At 53.9% G+C, this 21,767-nt stretch overlaps 8 protein-coding genes across 8 annotated transcripts; 5 read left to right on the top strand and 3 right to left on the bottom strand.

The window, feature by feature from the left end:
- Positions 1-365: 365 nt before the first annotated feature.
- CMQ_1487 (major facilitator superfamily transporter monosaccharide) lies at positions 366-2,050 on the top strand (the record flags this gene model as incomplete). Its single annotated transcript, XM_014318566.1, has 2 exons — positions 366-459; positions 513-2,050. 2 exons carry the CDS (start codon positions 366-368, stop codon positions 2,048-2,050), a joined length of 1,632 nt encoding a protein of 543 aa, XP_014174041.1.
- Positions 2,051-2,167: 117 nt separating this feature from the next.
- CMQ_1526 (c6 zinc finger domain containing protein) lies at positions 2,168-3,837 on the bottom strand (the record flags this gene model as incomplete). The annotated part of the gene is made up of 4 exons (XM_014318605.1): positions 2,168-2,929; positions 2,998-3,596; positions 3,668-3,689; positions 3,823-3,837. The coding sequence occupies 4 exons, from the start codon at positions 3,835-3,837 to the stop codon at positions 2,168-2,170; spliced, it is 1,398 nt and encodes a 465-aa protein (XP_014174080.1).
- A 548-nt stretch (positions 3,838-4,385) lies between these two features.
- Positions 4,386-5,274, top strand: CMQ_724 (rta1 domain containing protein; the record flags this gene model as incomplete). The annotated part of the gene is made up of 2 exons (XM_014317803.1): positions 4,386-4,646; positions 4,768-5,274. The coding sequence occupies 2 exons, from the start codon at positions 4,386-4,388 to the stop codon at positions 5,272-5,274; spliced, it is 768 nt and encodes a 255-aa protein (XP_014173278.1).
- Positions 5,275-5,938: 664 nt separating this feature from the next.
- CMQ_1013 (asp glu racemase) lies at positions 5,939-6,592 on the bottom strand (the record flags this gene model as incomplete). Its single annotated transcript, XM_014318092.1, has 2 exons — positions 5,939-6,148; positions 6,275-6,592. 2 exons carry the CDS (start codon positions 6,590-6,592, stop codon positions 5,939-5,941), a joined length of 528 nt encoding a protein of 175 aa, XP_014173567.1.
- Positions 6,593-12,931: 6,339 nt separating this feature from the next.
- On the top strand, positions 12,932-15,103 carry CMQ_1640 (c2h2 transcription factor; the record flags this gene model as incomplete). Its single annotated transcript, XM_014318719.1, has 2 exons — positions 12,932-13,283; positions 13,449-15,103. The coding sequence occupies 2 exons, from the start codon at positions 12,932-12,934 to the stop codon at positions 15,101-15,103; spliced, it is 2,007 nt and encodes a 668-aa protein (XP_014174194.1).
- A 1,319-nt stretch (positions 15,104-16,422) lies between these two features.
- On the bottom strand, positions 16,423-18,051 carry CMQ_1674 (uncharacterized protein; the record flags this gene model as incomplete). Its single annotated transcript, XM_014318753.1, has 1 exon — positions 16,423-18,051. The coding sequence occupies one exon, from the start codon at positions 18,049-18,051 to the stop codon at positions 16,423-16,425; it is 1,629 nt and encodes a 542-aa protein (XP_014174228.1).
- A 1,155-nt stretch (positions 18,052-19,206) lies between these two features.
- On the top strand, positions 19,207-20,577 carry CMQ_550 (golgi transport complex component; the record flags this gene model as incomplete). Its single annotated transcript, XM_014317629.1, has 1 exon — positions 19,207-20,577. One exon carries the CDS (start codon positions 19,207-19,209, stop codon positions 20,575-20,577), a length of 1,371 nt encoding a protein of 456 aa, XP_014173104.1.
- A 186-nt stretch (positions 20,578-20,763) lies between these two features.
- CMQ_1316 (formyltetrahydrofolate deformylase) lies at positions 20,764-21,714 on the top strand (the record flags this gene model as incomplete). The annotated part of the gene is made up of 1 exon (XM_014318395.1): positions 20,764-21,714. One exon carries the CDS (start codon positions 20,764-20,766, stop codon positions 21,712-21,714), a length of 951 nt encoding a protein of 316 aa, XP_014173870.1.
- Between the last annotated feature and the right edge of the window lie 53 nt (positions 21,715-21,767).

Raw genomic sequence — 21,767 nt, 5'->3', positions numbered from 1 at the left:
AAGTGAAATTGTGTGATCGTCAACTGGGCTGCCACTCTCGGCAAGGCGGCAAATTAGCGGCCACTTTGATCCCCGCAAACCACACGCTCAGTATGCCTATGACGTCATAGTCGGTTATACTCCGTACGTCTTGCCTAAATGTATTATTCTATTTGCTTAGTATCGACCCTGTTCGCTATTTCTATTATTTTTCAGTTGGCCAAAGAGCAGAGAGGAACCGCTGTTTCTGTGTAAACCGAGGTAAACAAAAAAATGGCAAAGTATATATGGCGCCCCGAGGCCAGCTTCTCAGTCGTGCCTCAATCCGTCTCCATGGCCACGTTCTGAGATCCGTGATCTCTTGTTTCTCACCCGCCACTTCCATCATGACTAAGAGATCGTATCTTGGCCTCCGTGGTCAAGCGCTGAACTATGCCATCGGCATCATTGCCGGGTGTGACTTTATGCTGTTCGGCTACGGTAAGAGCTGCTTCTGTGGTGTGCCCTCGCAACAGTCCGCTGACTCAGAGCAGACCAGGGTGTTATGGGCGGCATCCTGACACTGGATATTTTTCTGAACCAATTCCCCATTATCAATCCGGCAGCGGCCAGCGGGACGGAGTCGTCGCGCCGGTCGACGTACCAGGGCATCTCCGTGGCCTCGTACAACCTCGGCTGCTTCCTGGGCTCGATCATCACCATCTTCATCAGCAACCCACTAGGCCGCAAGCGGATGATCATGCTGGGCACAGCCGTCATGGTTATTGGTGCAGCGCTGCAGGCATCCGCCTTGACGATCGAGCACCTGATCATCGGCCGGATCATCACCGGTATGGGCAACGGCTGCAACACGTCGACAGTGCCGACGTGGCAGTCAGAGACGTCGCGCGCACACAAGCGTGGAAAGCTTGTCATGATCGAGGGCGCTTTGGTGTCGGGCGGCATCATGATCTCGTACTGGATCGACCTCGGCTTCTCATTCGCGCCCGGTTCTGTGGCCTGGCGCTTCCCCCTGGCCTTCCAGATCGTCTTCTGCCTGCTGATTCTCACTTTCATCCCGTATTTGCCGGAGTCGCCGCGCTGGCTGGTCCTCAAGGGCCGCGAGGACGAGGCGCGCGATGTTCTGGCCGCTCTGGCCGACTGCGGCGTCGAAGACCACGCGCTGCATGCCGAGCTGGCAGAGATCCGCGATACCGTCCGCGAGATGGCCAGCGGCTCGTTCAAGGACCTTTTTTCCGCCAACCGCGACCGCAACCTGCACCGCACAATCCTTGCCTATGCCAATCAGGTCTTCCAGCAAATCTCCGGAATCAACCTCATCACCTACTACGCCCCTGTTATCTATACCAGTCTTGGCATGGGCTCTTTTCTCTCACGTCTGCTGGCCGCCCTCAATGGCACCGAGTACTTTCTCGCCTCTTGGCCTGCCGTCTTCCTCGTCGAGCGTGTTGGCCGCCGCAAGCTGATGCTTTTCGGTGCCACCGGCCAGGCCATCACCATGGCCGTCCTCGCTGGCGCCAACTCCATCTCGGCTACCAACACGGCCGCCGCCATTGTGGCCGTCGTCTTCCTCTTCGTCTTTAACACATTTTTTGCCATCGGCTGGCTAGCTATGACCTGGCTATACCCAGCCGAGGTGGTGCCTCTGCGCATCCGCGCTCCAGCCAATGCACTTTCGACCTCAGGCAACTGGATATTCAACTTCATGGTTGTCATGGTCACTCCCGTCGCCTTCTCGAGCATCGGCTACAAGACCTACATCATTTTCGCCGTCATCAATGCCTTTATTGTCCCATGTGTCTACTTCTTCTACCCCGAGACCGCCTATCGCTCTCTTGAGGAGATGGATGCCATCTTTCACAAAGTTCACGGCTTACGTGGCATCCTCACCGTCGTACGCGTCGCCCAAGAGGAACCACGGCGCTACGGCAAGAATGGCGAGCTACTGATCGACTACGAGCAGACCGAAGCGTACTGCAAGAAGCACGGTCACGGCCAGCTAAAGCACGACTTAAAACAAACCACGGCCTATCCTTTGGAGGGAAGCGACAGCGGGATTGGAGCCGCCTAAGTAGCAGAAAACATTGGCAGCTGTTTTGAAGTGAGCCGGGCGTTCTCGTTTAAATTAAATAGAGATCACAGGCCTTAATATTTCCTGATTGTGTGAAACATACATGCGCTCTTCAATTCACCAGCCAAGCACCTCTTCGAATACAGAGTTTCTCAACCCATACCTTATAGTCACGACCTTCTGCTCCGAGCCAAACGCTATGGCGACGGACTGCACTCTCTGTAGCGGGCCGGAATCATCGCCACTCTGTTCAAGCGACACGATTCTCTCGGCCACCTGAGAGGTTGTAGTACTTGGCCAGATTCCCTCTTGCAGTCTTTTGGATTTCATCAATGAGATCGCCCGCCGCCGAACTCCCGCATCACGGCACCGCAGCACCGTGGAGAACAAAATTGGAAGAACTCCAAGGTCCATGTGAAACTTTGGCATCCCATTTGTCGTAGCCGTTGTCGTCGTCGGTCCTTCCACACTGATATCTGGACCCACGGCTGTCTCGGCAAACGTCATCAGCTCTTCGTATGCAGCCGTGTCTTCGTCCCACCTAGGAGGGTCTTCGATGGTGATGTCAGGAGCGGCAAGATGAATGCCCAGATACCGTTTGTGCAGTTCCAAGAGCGCGATGCCTTTGGCAGGCAGCGAGTTGGAGCGCTCACTAACAAGCTTGTCGAATTTCTCACACCAGCGGTTGTACGTCACATGTACCAATGCCATCTCCTCGCTACTGCCGCTACCAGGAGGCTGCGCGATAATGTCGACGGCTATATCGAGAATCATTTGCCGCGCCTCTGACATAGATGCAAACGAAGCCGAATCAGCGACGACGCTGTCATAGCTAGGATGATCACCGACAACCAGACTGGGGTCCACATCTCCGGCGAGCTTTCCATCAGTGTCAGCATCAGCATCCGCATCCGCATATGATTCGCAGAGCCGAGCGAAATACATACCAGCGCAGCCTGAACGGCAAATCGGTTGATGAACGCCTCGATTGTGGAGACAATACCGTCCGAAATCGGATTGGCTCCAGACTGCATCATTTCGGCCGCGTCAGCCCGTCGGCGCAGCTCCTTGACCATGCTGACACCATGCTTAAACAGCCGGATGGCAGATCGGTACTCGTTCTGGAGTGCCTCGATACAGAGAAATATCAGGCACGATACCAGGTGCGTTTCTGTTGCCGTCGAGGGGTCGTCTTCAGCCAATAGGGACCGCACGGCGAGGCTGTGCTGCTTAAAGGCAAACTCGGGCTCGCCGGCGGCACAAGGGTTGGCAAAGCGTTCGTGATGGGCGGCAAGCGACATTAGTGCATGTCGTATGCCCTCCTGAGATAATGCCAGTTGCAGCACGTGGCTGCTCCAGAGCGAGTCCGGAAAAAATGTCTCTAACTCGCCGATGGTGCGCTCGGCAAAGTACTGCAGAGAGCGTGCTTCAAGTGGGTCGGCAAACGGAGACGACGCATATGTCAGGGCCGTGGATGGGCTCTGGACAGCCGAGGCCCCCTCCGGCACAAAGTCGAAGCCGTCGCAGAACCGTCCGGTCGAGGTGCCTGTCAGGTCAGCTTGCCAGCCTGCCAACACATAGCTTCCCAGGAAGACAGGGGACTCTCACATCGAATACATGCCGGCTGGGCCTCGTCACACTTTACTTTACGAGCTATACGATTGCCGTTATAGAGAATACTACTGACGGGGCCTTAAGGAGGTCCTTACGAACTTCTGCGGCGTCTGTCAGAAAGGGCTGTTCTCTGGTTTGACACCATATTGCTGACTTACTTGCATGTTCGACATCCTGAGCGCACTTTGGGGGCTCTTGCCCGCTTGCGCTCTCCAGGCTTTACTCTAGTCATGGTGCACAGACGATTATAGCAGAGACGGTGCAGGGAGGACGCCCATACGAGCTGTCCCGCGCGTCTGTATTATATATAAGGGGGTGGCACGAAAATCGGGCAATGGATGGACCGGCTGATCCGTATGTGGGACCGATGCCCTTACGAGCAAGCCAATGGTGGGCGTCTTGGCATCGAGGCCAATCAGCGGTCTCACCAACAGGCAAATCGAGATGGGTCGCTAGTTTTAAGCCAGTAATGCTATTCGCGACTGCAATGCTGCGCCATTTTGGGCTGGCATCTATAATGGCACGGCTCGTACGGACATCTGCAAGCCCAAATTCAGTAACATTTTGCTCTCGTAAGTTATATATATCAGATGTTGTTGCTGCTGCTGCTGTCATTCTTGTAGTCCTGAAACGACAATAGCAGCAGCCTGGCATACACTACGTATGGTCTCTCGGTACTACCCCTCGAACTGGAGTGTACCTCTCTTTAAGCCCGGACACGATGTGGAACTTCTGTCCTAATATCGGCGCATCTGCCATCTTTCTCACCCTCTTCATTCTCACCACGGCCGCCGATCTCGCCCAGGTCATTCGCTTCCAGAAAACCTACTGCTGGGTCATAGTCATGTCCGGAGTGTGGCAGGTTCTGTCGTACATCTTCCGTACTGCCAGAATTGAGGCACCTGCCAGCTTTGGCATGTACGCGTCCTGGTTTGTTCTCATCCTGGTGACCCCACTGGGGACCAACGCCTTTACCTACGACGTACATAGTCTTCGGCCAGCTCGTATGGAACCAAACGGCGGACCGTAAGTTTTGGGGCCTGGGGGCCGTCTGGTTTAGTACTGTTTTTATCGTGTTTGACATCATCGCCTTCATCATCCAGGTCTACGGAGCAGCACAGGCGACAGGAAGCAACGTCAGCCAGTATGACATTTTCAAGGGCCTTCACATCTACATGGTTGGCGTTGGCACCCAGTTGTTGTGTATCCTCGTCTGTGGCAGCTTTAGCATCAAGTTGTTCACTGTCATGTGGGCCACTGGCGACAAGCAGAGCTCACTATGCGTCTTATTTTCACCCAGTTCTTGGCTATGGTGCTCATCATTGTCAAGTTCCCCCGTTTCGATGACTTTTTCAGCTGTGTCCCTAGCTAGCACTATCTATTTTTCGCCCCAGAGTCGCATCTTGTTTCGTATCGTTGAGTACTCGAGCGGCATCGACAGCAGTTTCCCTAACCATGAAGCTTTCCATTATTGCTTAGATTCATTGACAATGTTTGTTGCACTCGTGCTGTACAAAATCGTGCACCCTGGCCGCATCTTTCGCGGCCCGGAGACCGAAATGCCTTCAACCTGGGTGAAGTGGAAGAAATGGTTCAGCATAAATTTTTAAGCTTAATATAACGGTGTGACGATTGGATTGCACTTTTTCGGTTGTATAAGAACATCGGTTTCTTCGTGGGACTTTGCAAAGTCGTGTCCAGGTTTCCCTAAGCGGGTTAGCTATGTCGTTATGAAATGCAGGCGTATGGTTTTCTATGTGGTCTCTATGTTGTCCCATGTTTCTTTTAGAGATATTAAATTAGTCAAGAAGAAAAGCCAAACAGCCAAGAGCAATGTAAAATCAGTGATTCAAAGATACAAGCTGTGCAAAGCTCTCATGAACATGTGCTACAGATTTGACTAGTAGTAAGACGCAGCAAATGAAGCGATATAGCAATTTGGACGAAGTACGAAGGAAAAAATGTCACTTCGCGTCCAAACATATTGAAAGGGGGTAGCAATTAGTTTCCACACGAAAGAATATGATTTTTGTACTAGCCGGATTGACAGTGTCAAAAACCTCCGTCTTTTTCCAGAACATAAAGATGAGGAAGAGTTGATATTCAATCTTTACTCTTTAGAGGCAGAAGTGTCGATGCTATACATAAGATGATTGTGTACAAAGTGGTTCAGTGCCTGTATAAATTATTTGCAGTGATTAAGTCCCTATCAAGTTTCTGTCCAATATGAGTAGTGTTTCACTCCCCCTCTTAATTCCCAGAGAAGACGCTACTCTAGCGATCCAGAAAGGCTGAGTTGGTGCTGATGCCGAGTTTCTGCATCATTCGGAAAACCACTGTAGCGACCGAGTCCAGGACCTGTATCCCATGCGACGACTCCCAGTATTTTGCCCGCTGGGCAGCACGTAAGATGGTGCGCACCACAAGGACCGTCGTTGCCCCATTTCTGACTACTTGAGCAACCATGGCGTCAAGCTGTATTTCCTGCACGGTGCTAATCGATGTTTACGAAAAGACCGGCACAGCAAGTCCGTTCGTCTGAAATCTCAATGCCGATTCCCCGATAGCTTGCCTTGATGGCCATTTCACATCAGCAGTATAGGGGCTGACCAGACCAACATCCGTGAAGATTGATCGACGCTTGAGCAGTTCATTCGAGGCGATGATAGAGGTCATTGCCGGAATTCCGGTAACACTCTCTATGGTGGCACAGAGTGCGTCGTCCGTGGAGAATCCAAGCCATGTCGCTGACGTACCACTCCGTCCAATAATGTCTACATGAGCATCCGCTAATAGCTGTGCGGCCTCGAGCATCGCACTTTGCGTGAACTGGGCGTTCGAGTCCTCCGAGAGCGCAATCTTGGTGACGCAAAAATGTGAAAAGTGTACAGTCACATCTAGATCATCGTCACAGAGGGTTTCTACCATCTGATGTGTGAGGGCTCCAGTGTGGTGTTGGACGAGGGGACAACGATGCCTAAAAGAAGCCGGCGTGGTGGTGTCATTGCTCAACAATGTGGGATTTAGTGGTCTGCTAAACTCTCGACGCAAATCGTACCTTCCTTTAGGGCAAAGACGTATAAGAAAACAAGGTCAGGTGGGTTCTTGTCATCGTATATATTGCACGAAGCGCTCTACCCGATCTTAGGCATCTGCCAACAAGGTATGCATAGCCCGAAGGCTGATAAGCAGCGAGTTTTGGTCACGCAATGCAGATATCGGGCTCATCCGGACGCTAACGAGACACCAACGCCTCGGCCAAGCACAGTACACCCGTTCTATTACAGATTTCCGGATCAGACGTGTTTTTTGTGGGTAAGGGGGGAGGAGGGGAGGGGGCGACAGCCGAACAACCAGCCAACAGCCCAGCTAGATATGGAAGTGTCGCAGAAACTCAGCAAGGCAGGCAGGCTGGATGTCAGGACTTCCAAGCATGGATCATGCCAACTCCGAGTGCTTCTCAGCACTTAAGAGCTGGTTATTATGCCTACTCCAGCTTCAACATCATCGTAGAGGTGGTCCTCGAAGGTGTTAACTCGAATTAGAACCCGCAACTGTCACCTAATGTAATTGTAAATCAATGCCCATGTTGAAAGTGATACTGAATAGTGCCACGTCAGGGCAGAGAGAGACAATCATCTCTCTCGTTTTAGATGATATCAAGAACTCACCAAGTCGACACATCAAATAAGACAAAATTTTGAAGGTGATGGATTGACTTTACATGCAATACATAATTCATATCAAGTATAGTCGAGCTGCAAAGCTCATGACCCAGCGTACGACTTTAAACCTTTTTTGGTTTGCTCACCAGAAAAGTACTCTTGAGCTACAAAGCCCCAGCAATACTGTCCGTCCTTGACAGCAAATACGGGAGCGTCTCTGAAAGAGTTCAAGGCCCGCCTAGCCGATCAGGACTAGGCACTGACGCAGAGGACCATTGAATGAATTCCCTCCTATTGTCAGCTTTTCTAATTCCAATTTGAAGGAGGAAGACAGAAAAGAAATAAAGCCTACCCAGTAACCTAAAGAATCCTTTACTTAAGTAACTCCACCCGTCTGTCAGCTTGACAAGGCTTCTCACGGTCTTACTTGCCCTTAAATCTAAATTGTTACATTAGCGTTGGAAGTATGCCAGCGTAAGTAGCCTGCTGTTTATCGCAGGCTGCGCAGGCTCGGTTGCTGGTACAGCGCCTGTCTGCCAGTATGACGGTGGCTCGTTGCATGGAATCCAGAACCATTGCGTATCGCGGCGTTGCTGACGCTCCTGCCGGTATACAAGGGGCTAGAGACATTGTAAGAATTTGGGCAACCAGTCGCTAAGGCATCTTTTTAGGCGACGTAGCCATATATTTTGTAACACCATAATGTGCAGCATAATCAATGTCAGGGAACCAAAAAAAACTGTAAAGGCATGCATTCAATACAAGATATGCGTACAATTTGGAAAGATTGGGTTTGAACCACTATGCAAGGTTTGCCGTATTGGCCCGGACATCAGTTGTGCCATGTCTGGCCGAAATTTTGAATGCCATAACCCTCCAAGGCATCGCACACCAGAAAGAAAGTTGTACGTACTGTTTTTTAGAAAAGTCCTGCCATGTGTCAATAGCATTTGTGATGATGCTGACAAACATTAGCCATACCAAAGTTGGAAGTTCGTACACAATCGCACAAGAGAAGCTACGATGCAAAGGCATCTGCGTAAGCCAAGTCTTTTGAAACGAAGCTGGCCTTGAGGACTTCTACCTCGTTTGAGGCCCGTTTCATGACAAATACGCCGACTCATGCCATGCACCTGCCAAGTAACGATTGCACTTCTGGGGTATTACCTGCTGAATTGGGCCTTGAACTACCAGAATTTTAATATGGCTAGGGCAGGAGCACCGGATGCATGGCATGCCCAGAACTTGCCGGGAAATAGCTTGGTAGTCCAAGCGGCCAAAGCGCCAGTATAGGAATCACCACTAAGCACCCATGGCTTTGTCCTTACCTACCCTTCACATTAGCTATATAGTTTTTTCCAGGCCGATATAGTCAGGATTGACTTCGTTATCGAAATTTGTATAATAAATTAGATAATAGCGGAATAAACAACAACAACAACAACACATGGCTTTGTGACCGAGGCGTCAGTGGGCCAAATGCAAAGCAAAAAAAAATTAAGGTTGTTAGTTGTGGTGAATTATACTACAGAAGGTGCATTGCTGCTGTAGGCTTGGTCGAATGGGAACGATGCATTTCTAGCAAAAGTGACTAGGTCTTCTACAGAGCTATTCGGGGAGAGACGTGAAAGAGTGTTTGCCGTAATCCAGTGGTTGGAACTCGAGTCTCCCCAGTATTGGCTGGACTAACAGAGAGGTTGATAACAGTGCAGACGATTTGCGGTGGTTAACGAGGACACAAACGACCTTACGTTGAATCAATTCGACGGCACCTCTCCAATATTTGCGCTGTCAGGAAGCTACAGTAAGGAATAAGCTCAACTTTGCCTAGTGTCACGAGGATGACCTTTGCGAAGGATGGCACATCGTGTGAGCAGATATGAGGGTAAACAGGTCTGAGTGTAACGGCATCATGAACATACGGGGTAGCTTGGATAGCTAAATACGTAAAGCGCCGAAAGTACTTGTGTCTACACGTACCGTGAGCTGGGTCAGAGTGTTTGATACACTGGGCGAATCATCTGGATGCTAATGTCGGGTTCAGAGTAGTTGCAATTCACCTGAAACTCGTTGCAGGCGCTGACGCGTAGAGTGTAGGGGAACCACATTTTGGGCTGTCTTTGTGGTGGCCTTCAGCTACGAGTAACGTAGCGTAGGTTAAAGTTTCAGCTACGAGTAACAGCAGAGGCTCAATGGCCTGAGGAATATGGGCACGGTGCGACTAACTCTTTGCTCCAGAGGCAAAAGCATGGTATCTCGATCTTAGGACGTCTGCAAGCTGGACCGTACCTTGAGTAGTTGCTAAGCAGAGACCGAGTTGGCACTGAAGGACGAACGGTGGACGCGCAGACCTATTTGCGTCCTTCTTGAACATGAGATTTGCGGCCCAGACTACAACTTCAGGTTTAAGACGCACAAGCGATCACGGGCATGGCGTAGCATTGAGCGTGACATGAAGCGAATGCTTACTATTCGCAGTTTGGCGTAGCCTAGAGCGTGGAGAAAAAAGGGCAGAAAATTATCCAGGGGAGGCAGTCATAGCGTGCTGACCGCCTATTCCGGTACCTGATGGTCGTCGATTTCGGCATAATGCACCGTACCTGATCTGCGCGTCGCTGCTGGGGACGGCTGGCAGATGGGGTGCGCGCAGCAGAGCGTCGCGCCTCTTTTGTTCAGCGCTTGTCCAAAGCTGAGAATCCTCCGGCGCACAAAAGCGCAGACGGGCGGCGTTGCATGAGAGCAGAGGCGACGGCATGCGACAGTTGCGACAGCGGGCGTGCAGACCGCCAGAGCAGTGGCCACGATTTCATCTATTAATGTTCAATAGAATAATTCTTACGTGGTGACCCGCCGGGGCGGCAAGCGAGTAGAGGCCACCGCAGCCAATGGCAGCAAGGCTGACCCTCCGCTGTGCTGGCTGCCAGGAACGTGTGCGGTGGCACACAACGGCGGGCAGTTGGGTCAGCAGGACAGAGCGCCAGAGCGCCAGCACAGCATGTAGTGGTCCTGCCAGCAATGACGCACCTCCAGGGAGCGGGACCTCGTTGTTGTGCGGCAGGTACGAACCAGAAGGCGTCTTTCCATAATACTCGTACCTCGCCCAGATCGACAGCCATTTGCCCAGGTGCGCCTGCAGCTTACATGATTAGTGGCGGGGGACTTTGCCCCTCCTTCCTCCTCCGAGTAACAAAAGGCACATGTCCTAGATGGCCCCACTGCAAGCCTCCTTGCTTTGTGAAGCACCGCATTTGTACGGATTTTTCTCGCCTTTATATTTTGCCCGTAGTTTTTCTTTTTCCTTTCCTGGCTTGATTTAGGTTGGATGCATACGAGTACGCAGTACGGAGTACTTGAACAGGCTTTCTGCCTGTTCTCCTCCCAACCTCTTCTCTATGAATCATGGGTGCCCCCTGGCCCTGTTTTAAAATCCGCATTCGGCTTATTGGTTGCGTTTCCCCGACGGTGCTGTTCCACAATAACCTTTTTCTCTGCTGACGTCTGCTTTCCCATCACACCCTCCTGGACTCCTCGCCCAACTACCAACCCCTTACGTTGCCACTGGCCTCTCCGCGCCCGATTACCGATACCTCACTCTGTACGAGTACGGAGTACTCCGTACACACGATGAATTGCGAGCACGATATTCCGTGTTTGCATCTTCTCATGTATTTGTAAAGTTCACTTTGCCCGGCCGGTGGTATGCTTTTGCGCCCTGTATTTTATTTCAGTCAGTGCCGGACTACGAGCACTATTTTACGTCGTAGAGCGATTACACAGCGCTGGTGCTCCCGGAATAGGCTACTGCACAAGGACCGTGCGTTGCCCGTGCTTCTTTTGTGCCCTCAGACAGCGAAGAGTTCCATTCCAGAACGGCTCTTCCGCCGGCTGTGTGTAGAACAAGGTGCTGAGTTGCGACAAGGACAGTCTGAGTGAGCTGCAACCCCCTTTCTGTGCCTGGCCCTCTTGGCTGACTGGCCCGCTGCTTGTGCTCTTTGTCCGTTCAGAACCCCAGGGCACGCCAGGCCAGGCCAGGGCAGACAGCAGACAAAGGCGGAGGACGGAAACAAGTAGGGCAGCGCACGGAAAAAGCAGACAGGGTTTGGCCGAAGCAAGCGACAGAACAAAAGAACGGGCGAAAAAGGTACTCCGCTCATCCTCCCTAGATCGTGCCAAGATGGCCCTAGCGTCGTGGGAGGGCCCCAATAAGCAGCAAGCAGCAGCTGTGCGAGTGCTGCCTTTCCTTGCCCCATGGCTCTCGGACATTGCCACCCGCTAGCCACCTAAGCTAACGTCATGGGAAAGAGCAGCAGACACGGATGCGCAGCACGAGGCAAAGGCGATAGCAGCAGCTTTGGGCAGGAAGGATTGGGCGGCTGCAGAAGAGCAGGACCAGAGCAGAACAGGACCAGCGGATGAAACAGAACCTAGACTGCGACCCAGGCCAGCGTCCAGAAAAAGAAAGCGGACATCAAAACTACAGAAGAACTCGGCAGTCGCATGCCAGACAGAACCGCTCGCTTGCATCGCTGTGGTGCCTGCTGCTGTGTGCCATTTCTTGTGGGCGTGTGTGCCGGGCCGACCGAGAATTGACCTTCAACCCCACCCCTCCTGCCGGCCCTGGGCTCCTGCCTTTCTAGCGCAGGTACGGAGTACGAAGCAATACTCATCCACCCAGTCGTCCCGTGCATATCTACCTGGTCAGCGCACTCTGGCCAGTCCAAGCTGCTTGCGCCTTCCCTGTCGATTTCCCTCCCATTTCTGCCCTCTGCCGCCTCTGTCTCAATCCCCACCATCTTTACCATCTTCTTCTTCCCATTTGTCCGTCTCTCGCGGAGCCCCGACTCAGCATCTCTCATCAGGCTTCTCGACGGCTCGCCGCACAGCATACACCCTTCGACGGCATCACCGCCTTGAAGCAGACACCCGCCCAGAACTGAAATTATTGCTAGCCATCGCCAGCCAGTTTCAGCAGCATCATTAGCAGCCAAACTAGAGGAGAGGAGACGAGAAGGCCGACCACGAAGGAACAAAAACACTGTCAAATGATAGCTATCTTCTTATCCTATCTCTCACTCTCGCAAATCACCACCAGACACACGCACACGCCCCTCCTCGCCTCTCTGCTGCCACCCCTCGTCGCTACTATTCATCCACTGCACGCTCCGTCTTTACAGGCGCTCTGCCAGCCCCGCTAGCTATCTCACTCCTGGACTGCGTATCTTATCCGCCCCTCAGCTCAGCCTTGCCGGAACTCCTACATAATATAGTGTGTTAGTGCCCTATTCTGCTGGCACGGCCATCCCCTGGCTGTCTTCTTTTCTCTCCCCCCCCCCCTTTTTTTCCCCTCTCCCCCTCTTTCCCCCCTTCAACCTCACCTCGCATCCCATCTTCTCACTGCAAGAACGTCATCTAGTATGATAGCTGCATGTGAACCGCCCGGCGAATCCAGTATCAATCCCAATTTCGTACACTGATTGCAACCGACCCGACCCGCCGTCAGCGTCCTGGTGGCGTCCACGTTTCTGATTTCCCCGTTTGCCCGCGGCGCTCTGGCGATCACTACCGAGCCTAGCAGCATGCCTCCCCATCCTACCGCCCACCCATGGACGACACATCGACCCCGACCAACGAGACGTTTGCTGGCAATGCTCTCGCGGCTCAAAAACCGCTCCCTTCCTCTTTCTCCGATTTTTCCGAGCCACCGCAGACTGCCGACTCTCCGAACGACAAGTTGCTGCACTCCTACGGAGAAAAAACCCATGGCGTCAGGAAATCGCGCGATCCGTCCGACATGAACATCGATGACTCTGATGGCGAGATGGGCCATGGTGACGACGCTGCCGGCCTATCCGACGAAGAGAGCATCGCCGCCGATGGCAAGGCAAACAAGAAGAAGAAGTCGCTGCGCTTCTACTGCACCGACTATCCCCCCTGCAATCTCAGCTTCACGAGAAGTGAGCATCTTGCTCGACACATACGGTAGGCCTCCCCCTCGCTTTCTTACTCAACCTGCTATCTGCTTGTCCTGTCCGCGAAAGCGTATTTACTAATTTGAATCAGAAAACACACTGGAGAACGACCATTCCAGTGCCACTGCTCGAGGCGCTTTTCCCGCCTAGACAACCTACGCCAACATGCCCAGACAGTCCACGTCAACGAGGACATTCCGATGGACTCTCTTGCCGCAACTGGTACTCGCTTTCAGCGGCAAATTCGCACAGACCGCGTCCGCGCTACTTCCGGCCGGGCAAGAACGTCCACCACCGGCGCCATGGGCACGCCCACCCGTGGCCACTCCAAGTCGCTGTCCACGTCCAGCATAACCAGCGTCAGTTCCGTTGCCTCGTCTGTCTTCTCACCACGTGACGACCTGCGCCGACGACCACCCCCGCTCGTAATGGCGGACCCCCGTGTGGCCCCATATCGTTCAGGTGCACACGACAATCAGTATCGGCCTCTCACCCCTACTGATTATGCCAGCCCACCCTCTGCTACCTTTTCCAACGGTCCGGGCAGTCCGCGTTGGGGCCAGGGTCAGGCCATCGTCTCGCCGTCGCCGTCGCACAGCCGCGCTCAGAGCATGTATGTCTCTGGCGTGCGAACCCCCGGCCGGCGTCTAAGCGTCCCGTCCTCGACTACAGACCCCTTCTTGTCTCCCCAGAACACAACGTTTGGCCGTCCGCTGTTCAGCCCAGGATGTATGAATGCTTCCAACGGCGGTCTTTTCTCTCCCCCTAATGCTGGCAGTGTTCTGGCGTCACCGACAACGTCGACAACGTCTACCTGGTCAAGACGGGACTCCACGTCCACCGTTTCCGACGATGCCTGGCGTCGCCGGACCTGGCACCCTGACACGCGAGAGTACAATGCGATCAATAACGGCTCCGGTAGCAGCCATTTAAGCCGTGTCGTTTCGTCTTCACAGTACCAGACTCCACCGACTGCATCCGTTCCGCTTGCCAACCCGGCAGCCCAACAAACAAACCTGCGCCTGCCAGGCATCGAGTCTTTCGACCCCCTTCCTCGGCATCGCCCCGGTTCACCGCCCCGCAGGGCGCCAACGCCTATGGCAATCGACTTGAACAACGGCCTTGTTGCTGGCCGGCCAACATCCATCTTGCGAAATCATATGGAACCTGGCCAGGATGACCGCCGGGCACCGGTGAATAGCCAGTGGGATGTGCCTCTACATCGCAATTTGACAAGGTTGGAGATTGCGTCGAGCACGTCGCCACGCGACGGGGCTAGTGCTTGGGCTAGTGAGGCCAGTCGCACCGCGGTGGCACAGGCCGAACAGTCTGATAGAAACACCCACCAACGGCAGCTTCAGCCGAGCGTCCGGTTCGAAGATGATATTCGGACTGCGCCCTCACGCTACGGTGCTCCTGACCCGACGCCTGTCGGATACAGCAGAGGACACTACCATACTGTGTCAGCACCATCCTTCAACATCACCACGCCACGTCACCAAAAGCGCCAGGGCTGGTACCAGGGCCCTCCACCGGCCACTGCGAATTTTGAATCCGAGCGTGCATCTGGCCCACGTGTCGACCGTATGGTGCACCCCAATTTAGCAAGCGGCTTTCAAGGCTTCCCTGCACGTGTACCGCAGACTGTCCATGAACACCGGCAACAGGCAGCACCTCAACCTTCCGAACCTCAGCGATACTCCCAACAACAACAGCAAGAACAAGACCCACCTAACTCGCTAAGGCGCCTCGAGGCGCTGGTGGCAGTTGCCACTAGTGAAGTCTCTACCGCTGCCGCCTACTGAGATCGCCCCGGAATCGGCCTTTCTGAACTTCACCGTCCTGCAGACCTGGCCCTTTGCGCCTGTGCTGCTAAAATAGACTTCACAAGCCTACTTAGATCAAATCGCACGACTCCACGTCGCACTCTCGCCTGCATTGCCCCATGCTTCCCCACTTCTTTACGACCGTTACGACTTTTTTTTTTGGGGGGGTTGGGGGGAGGGCGCTCCCTTTGCAGTTATTTCTCGGCTTTCTTTCCTCTCCATGTCATATCACGTTCTATCATTTAGATCTGCGTGCAGGATACAAATGACTTCTTTTTTCTTTTCCTGCTTATCTACGTGCCGTTTTGCTTTGTTATTGCTAGGCTCTGTGGAACTCGATGAACATTGGCGGTCGAGATACTAAGAGTACGGTAGGCATATACGGATGTGTGGAAATCATTAGGGATACTGCAAACAGCTGTATTGCGTCTTCCCTCCTCCATCTGTTTATTCGGTTCGTTGCACATTTCTCTGGGAGTCTGGATACATATCGTTGTAAGGACATTTGGGCATGTCTGCGCAACAACCAATTCGCTCGACTTGCTTTTTGGCCGCTTTGCTTGGCTAGGGGCCGTTGGGATCTAATGCTGACGGTTTTGGTTTCGGGGTGTTTTTTTTGGGAGGGGGGGTTTCGCTGACGCGCCGTTTTGTTCTGTTCTGCTTTACCCATTGTTTCGACCCGGGGGGGCATTCGCAGGAAGCAAACGACTCGTGCGTATTCATAATCTTCCAGATTATGACACGGAAACAGAAGAACGGATGGACTCTGTTTTGATGCAATACCGGGAAATAGATTATGGATGTTTTCAGGGCACTGATACCCGGTGGTGTACTCTCACTGTCATTTTATATAATATCTCTTTTATCATGACACGAATCTAAGATTTTTCTTGCCATACGCGCCTGTGCGTGCAAACAGCGTTTTATATGTAGTATTAATTGTGAACCCCCCACAATAGAAGCCAGAAAGGTAGGGTCAAATTGTAGCTGGAAAATATACCCCAAGTTCGTCGTCAAATTAATTACAGTTTCTCATGTGCGTTGCATATCCCACCATCAACATGGACGCCCGTCCGGTTTCATGTTACAATTCTAGAACAAACGGAAGAAGAAAAACAGAAACCCGGGGTTGCGTCTGCATCCACATTATCATTCACATTCACACCCAAATCGTCCGAACGACAAGCACCGGTGTCCACAGATCCGCTAGCATCCGTCTGACAGTTGTGCTATCATATCCACGAAAGAAGCAACCAGTAGCTTGTCCATCAGACGGCCGCAGAACAGTGCGAGCCAGATTAAAGATCCAGCATGCTGCGCACCTTCTGCGGCTCAGCCGAGACCGAGTTCATCGTGTTTGTGCTGTTGCTGCGGGTGAGATTAGACGATCGGCCAGCACGCGAACCATCGGGATACGGAGGCGGCGGGCCATCCATCATCAGCTCCGCACGCCGGTCAATGGCAGGTTCGGCGCTGGGGAACAGCATGCTGGCTACTACTTGCATGGTGCGCTCGTGCCTGCGGCGGTCAGACTTGCCGCCATAAGCGGAAAATGACGGAGCCCCAGATGCAGAGGTGCGGATGGACGTCAGAGAGCCGCGGCGAGGGCGGTCAGAGAACGGGTCCAATTCAACCCCACCGGCATTCTGTGCATTCTCGTTTAGGAGCTTGCGATTGCCGCCAATCTCACCCACATTGCGAGCAATGCGGTCGCGCATGCTCTCGTTGAAGTTGGCAGGGCGCCACCAGGCCGGCTTGTGGACCAGGCCTAGCTCGCGGTCCATCTCTTGGCCACGAACACGTCTCTGACGGATCAGCTCGCGGTCCTCATTCGGTGATATCCATCCATACAAAACTTGAATGATAAGGATGAGCAGAGTCGGCAAGTATCCGCCAACGTAGATGGCCACATGATTGCCCTTCGCGTTCAGGACCGAGTACTCGAACTTGAAGGAGCACAAGATCTGGTATGCAATCATGCCGAGACAGAGGGGTAGCAGAAGCAGAAAGCGCAACGGGGTGGAGGAAATGACGCCGGCAGCCTGGTTGAAGAAGCCACGGTTGCGGGGCATGTAGTTCCGGATGGAGTGGCGGAGAGAAACGATCATGACACACCAAGCCGCCACCAAGAAGAATGAGCCGACCTTGAAGCGAGCGTCGGTCGCATCGGGGCTGGCGTACTGCGCCGTCTGTTCCGGCGAGCGCTGCAGCTCGATATGACCCCAACTGCGCGGCACAACCATGAAGAAGTTCATCCACACAAAAAAGTAAAAAACAATGGGGATGAGCAACTCAAAGTTGTAGCGCCATTCGCTCTCAGGAAGAACAAACGGGTTGGGATCGATGTACTGGCGTTCCATCCAGCTGCCCCAGTGACGAAGAGCTTCCCAGACGACACCCATGGTGCACATCTCAAGCAGGTACCAGAAGAATGAGGTCAGGACGATGGGTAGCTCGGTGAGGTAGTAACGGTCGACGTCGACGTTTGTGAAAAGCGACACGAGAGCCATGGCGCACGTGAGGCAGCCCCAGTACCACTGCCAGCGTCGGCCAATGGGCCAGAAACGCTTTTCGGCAGGCAGAAACATGCTTCCATGCTTGCTGACGCAGACCAAGTTCAAGACAAGCAGGACACCAAACATACAGGCAAAAGCGATGCCAATCTTGGAGCGAGTACCGATTTCGTTGACAGGACTGTAGCACGAAGTAGTATTGATGAAGGTGCCGTTCTGATAAAGGAGCTTCGGCGTGTGTGGCTCAAACGTCAGGAAGCACTTGGAGCGGTTGGAGAGGGTGCCATTGCTGTACAGCGTGTAATTGAAATGGTCGAGCGTGGTTAAGTTGAAGTGGATGCCACCAATGACCGTGTCCGTGGCGTTGTCACCGCCTTGAAACGACAGGATGTCGCGCGCGTCGATGATAGGCATGATGGCGGTTGCCGACCTTGCAAGGCAGCGAGAGCAACTAGTAGAGGAAGAGGGAAGAGGAAAAGGTGGGAAGGAAAATAAAGGCCTGGGACTCTAGTCGGAAGCGGTGGGTCAGCGTAGAGCCGGAGAAACAGCAGCGATGCTCCAGACAAATGAATGGGAGCAGGCAGCAATTCAAGGATGAAACCCAATGCAGGAGGATGCCGCTTGACAGGATGCCAAGATCTTCTAGACTGCGACAGAAAACAAGTCCTGTCGACAATGCCAAGAAGAGGATAAGGCTGGCTGCAGACTTGGCGAAGGGGTTCGTGGCTGATAACGCCGTCCGAAAGCTAGAATACCAGGCAATCCACCAAGAGGAGAGGAGGAAGGGAGAAAAGAGAAAAGGAAGGACGCCTCGAAAGAAGAGGGAATACAAAGGGGATCGCGAAACTAGGAAAATGGGGCCAGAAATGGAGCGGTCACAATAAATCTCCCTGATCCGGCTTACGCCATGCTTTATCGGCTCGCTCTCGTGTTTTGGGTTGGAAGCGACCACCAGTGGCGGGCAAAAAAAAATTTGGGGCTTTGCTTGGGTCGCGTCTGGTTGCCCCGAAGCTCCGGTGTTTTCTTACTATGTTTGGTTAATCGCTCAAAGGGCGGAAGGGCCGGGTATTAAGACAGCCCAAACAAGCAATGAGAGCCCACAGATGCTCGGGGTTACAATCCTGTAGACTCGCATGGCATTGCTCGGGGTTATATCTCTATGTAAAAAATTCCGTAGACGGCCCCCCCTACACAGTCGTCGGGGTTGCTGCTGTCGTCCTGCTACTGCGAGCGGCATTCCAGCGGTTTCATAAAAGCCGGCTCGGTAGACATCTGTCAGCAACCGTTGTCCTCGGATGAAGTGTCACGTGCCTATTTGCTTGTCAAGTCACATTGCCCCAAATTCAAAACACGTCACCTCTGTTTCCTGGTACATCCCATGTAAGATTTGCGCCCGTATTTATGTCGCAAGGGCCCACATTTACGAGCTCCACGTGATTAGCTGGCGGTCTGAGCTCGCCCCGAAGTCCACAGCCGGGAAAAGTCGAAGATTAATGCAATGCGATGTGGTGATCCGCCCGTATCCCATCGCGAACTAGCTCTCGGCGTGATTTCCAACCCGCCGAGCAGATGATGGCCGAAACGACTGGCGAGGAGCAGCCCTCGTACATCGATTACGAAACGTTCCTGGCACCCAGCTTCGACCCATGTGCTTTTGCGAACACGCTCGTCCATTCTACCAATGATCCGAACGACACGCCGCTAGACCTGTCCACGCCGTTGTCTAGGGTGCTGTTTGACATTCAAGAAATCGACTCACACATCGACCTCCTCACTGCCCGCTCCGCCATTCCTCTGCTCGCGCACACGAAAGAGCAGACAGAGAAGAGCACCCGCGTGCTCGGCGAGCTCGAGCCACAGGTGCAGTCACTTCAAGATAGTTACAAGCGACTGGAGAAAGAGGTAATCCAGAAACATGCCGAGGCGGACGAGGTCCGCCGGGTGGTTGTGCGGTTGTGGGACACCTTGCGGCTCGGTCGATCAGTTGGCCGCTGCCTGCAGCTTGGCCGACAGCTGGAGGTGCAGCATGCAGAACTCGCGGCAGGCGATGCTTCGAGGAGAACAGACGACAGCCACCAAGCGCTGGTGCGCTGTGCACACACAATTCTGTCTCTGCGGGAGATCCTGCAGCAGAAGGCGCCGAGCGAGGAGGGCTACGGCCTGGACAAGGTCAACGCCATCCGCACTCTGCAAGCCTCTGTCGTGGGGCCCGTCCAGACGTCTGTCCAGGAGACGGCCGAGCGGATTATCCGCGAGTTTTCGCTGGGCTCAACAGGTGGCTCGCTGACCTTTGCACAGTCAGAGGAGGCCAAAGCACGCACCGTGTCAGCACTGACGGCCCTGTATCTGGTCTCGCCGACGGCGCTGGCCCGGAACGAGACGTGGTCGCCGGCGACGATGCTGCATGCGTTGGAGTCCTACCTGCGTGCTGCGCTGCAGAGCAGTATCAGTGGCCTGGCTCGCTCGCTGGCAGCGCTGCCGTCGCTGGAACGTACGCTTGGCGAGGTCAGCGCACGCTGCCAAAACGTCGTCACCCTGGAGGGCCTGCTCAAATCTACTCCAGTGCCACCACATCCGTTGCGAGCGCTCCTAACGATCCCGGCCACATCCGCGGCTGTCGCAGACAATGCCAACCTGCTGCATCCGCTTTTGGCTCGGCTTGAGACCGGCTCATTGGCCTCATATTTTTGGCGGACGCTAGCTAGCAATCTGTCGGCACGGGTGCAGGACATTATGAACCGGGGCGGCGTGTCGGCGCGGACGCTGCGCACGAACAGGAATAGCGTAGGCGAGGCCATACGGGAGTGCGTCCTCCGAGGTGTGCTGCCGGCTGGGAACACGGCCGCAAGTAACAGGGCCGGCGGCAGCGGCAAGGCGGCCGTTTGGGACCGGGAGGTTGCCGTCATGATGGGCAGTGTGATCGGAAACCTCGGCCGATGATTGGTGTCATCCTTTGGGTCTCTCAATTTCTGCAGCCGGAATGGCAGCCACGCCCTCTTCAAAGGCGTATTTTGCAGCGTCAAACCACAGCGGTCATTGGTGGATTAGTCAGCGCAATGGAAGCCCAATGCGGGTTATTATATGCATTTTTAGCTTCTTTGCTTCCTAGCGTGCGCCCCACTAAAGATGCCGACTTTCGTCCTTCATGGAGATGCAAATTTTAAAGTGACTCTTTTCTTCGAAACGTACACGTTCAACACGTTCTTCACAGCGCCGCCTGCTACCATGTCCAACACACACATTCTCACACTATCATGCCCGGACCGACCGGGCATCGTGCACGCTGTCACGGGCATTCTGGCCGCGCAGAAGCTCAACGTGCTAGACCTGCAGCAGTTCAGTGACCGGGCGTCGGAGACCTTCTTTATGCGGGTGCACTTTGGGCCCTCGGAGGTGGATTCGACGGCAGCCCTGGATGAACCGTTCGCGCAGCTGGCGCGCGACTTTTCCATGACGTACGACATCCGATCGGTGGCGCGCAAGGTGCGGGTATTGATCATGGTGTCCAAGATCGGCCATTGCCTCAACGACCTGCTTTTTCGCATGCGGACCGGCCAGCTGCACGTGGAAGTGCCACTGGTGGTGTCGAATCACGGCGAGTTTGCGGACCTCGTGCGCTCGTACGGTATCGATTTTGCGCATCTGCCGGTGACCAAGGACAGCAAGGCGGCACAGGAGGAGCGCATCCTGGAACTGATTACGGAGCACAACATTGAGCTCGTTGTGCTGGCGCGCTACATGCAGGTGTTGTCGCCTAAGCTGTGCCAGGTCATGAGCGGCCGTATCATCAATATCCACCATAGCTTCCTGCCCAGCTTCAAGGGTGCCAAACCGTACCACCAGGCATACGAGCGCGGCGTCAAGATTATCGGCGCCACCGCCCACTTTGTCACTGCCGACCTGGACGAAGGACCCATCATTGAGCAGCGCGTGGCTCGTGTCGACCACAGCATGAGCCCGAAAGCCCTGGTCGACGAGGGCTCCAACGTGGAGAGCCAGGTGCTGGCGGCGGCCGTGAAATGGTACGCTGAACGCAAGGTGTTCTTAAATGGGACGAAGACGGTGGTGTTCAACTAGAAGGATGCGTGCCAACGCCTTTTCGGACATGCTTTAGGGTTTGCACACGATGC

This window comes from Grosmannia clavigera (assembly GCF_000143105.1).
Source record: "Grosmannia clavigera kw1407 unplaced genomic scaffold GCSC_140, whole genome shotgun sequence".
In the NCBI taxonomy this organism is placed as follows: Eukaryota; Fungi; Ascomycota; class Sordariomycetes; order Ophiostomatales; family Ophiostomataceae; genus Leptographium; species Leptographium clavigerum.
The sequence above is the reverse complement of the archived record's forward strand: the minus strand, read 5'-3'. Positions and strand labels throughout refer to the sequence as shown.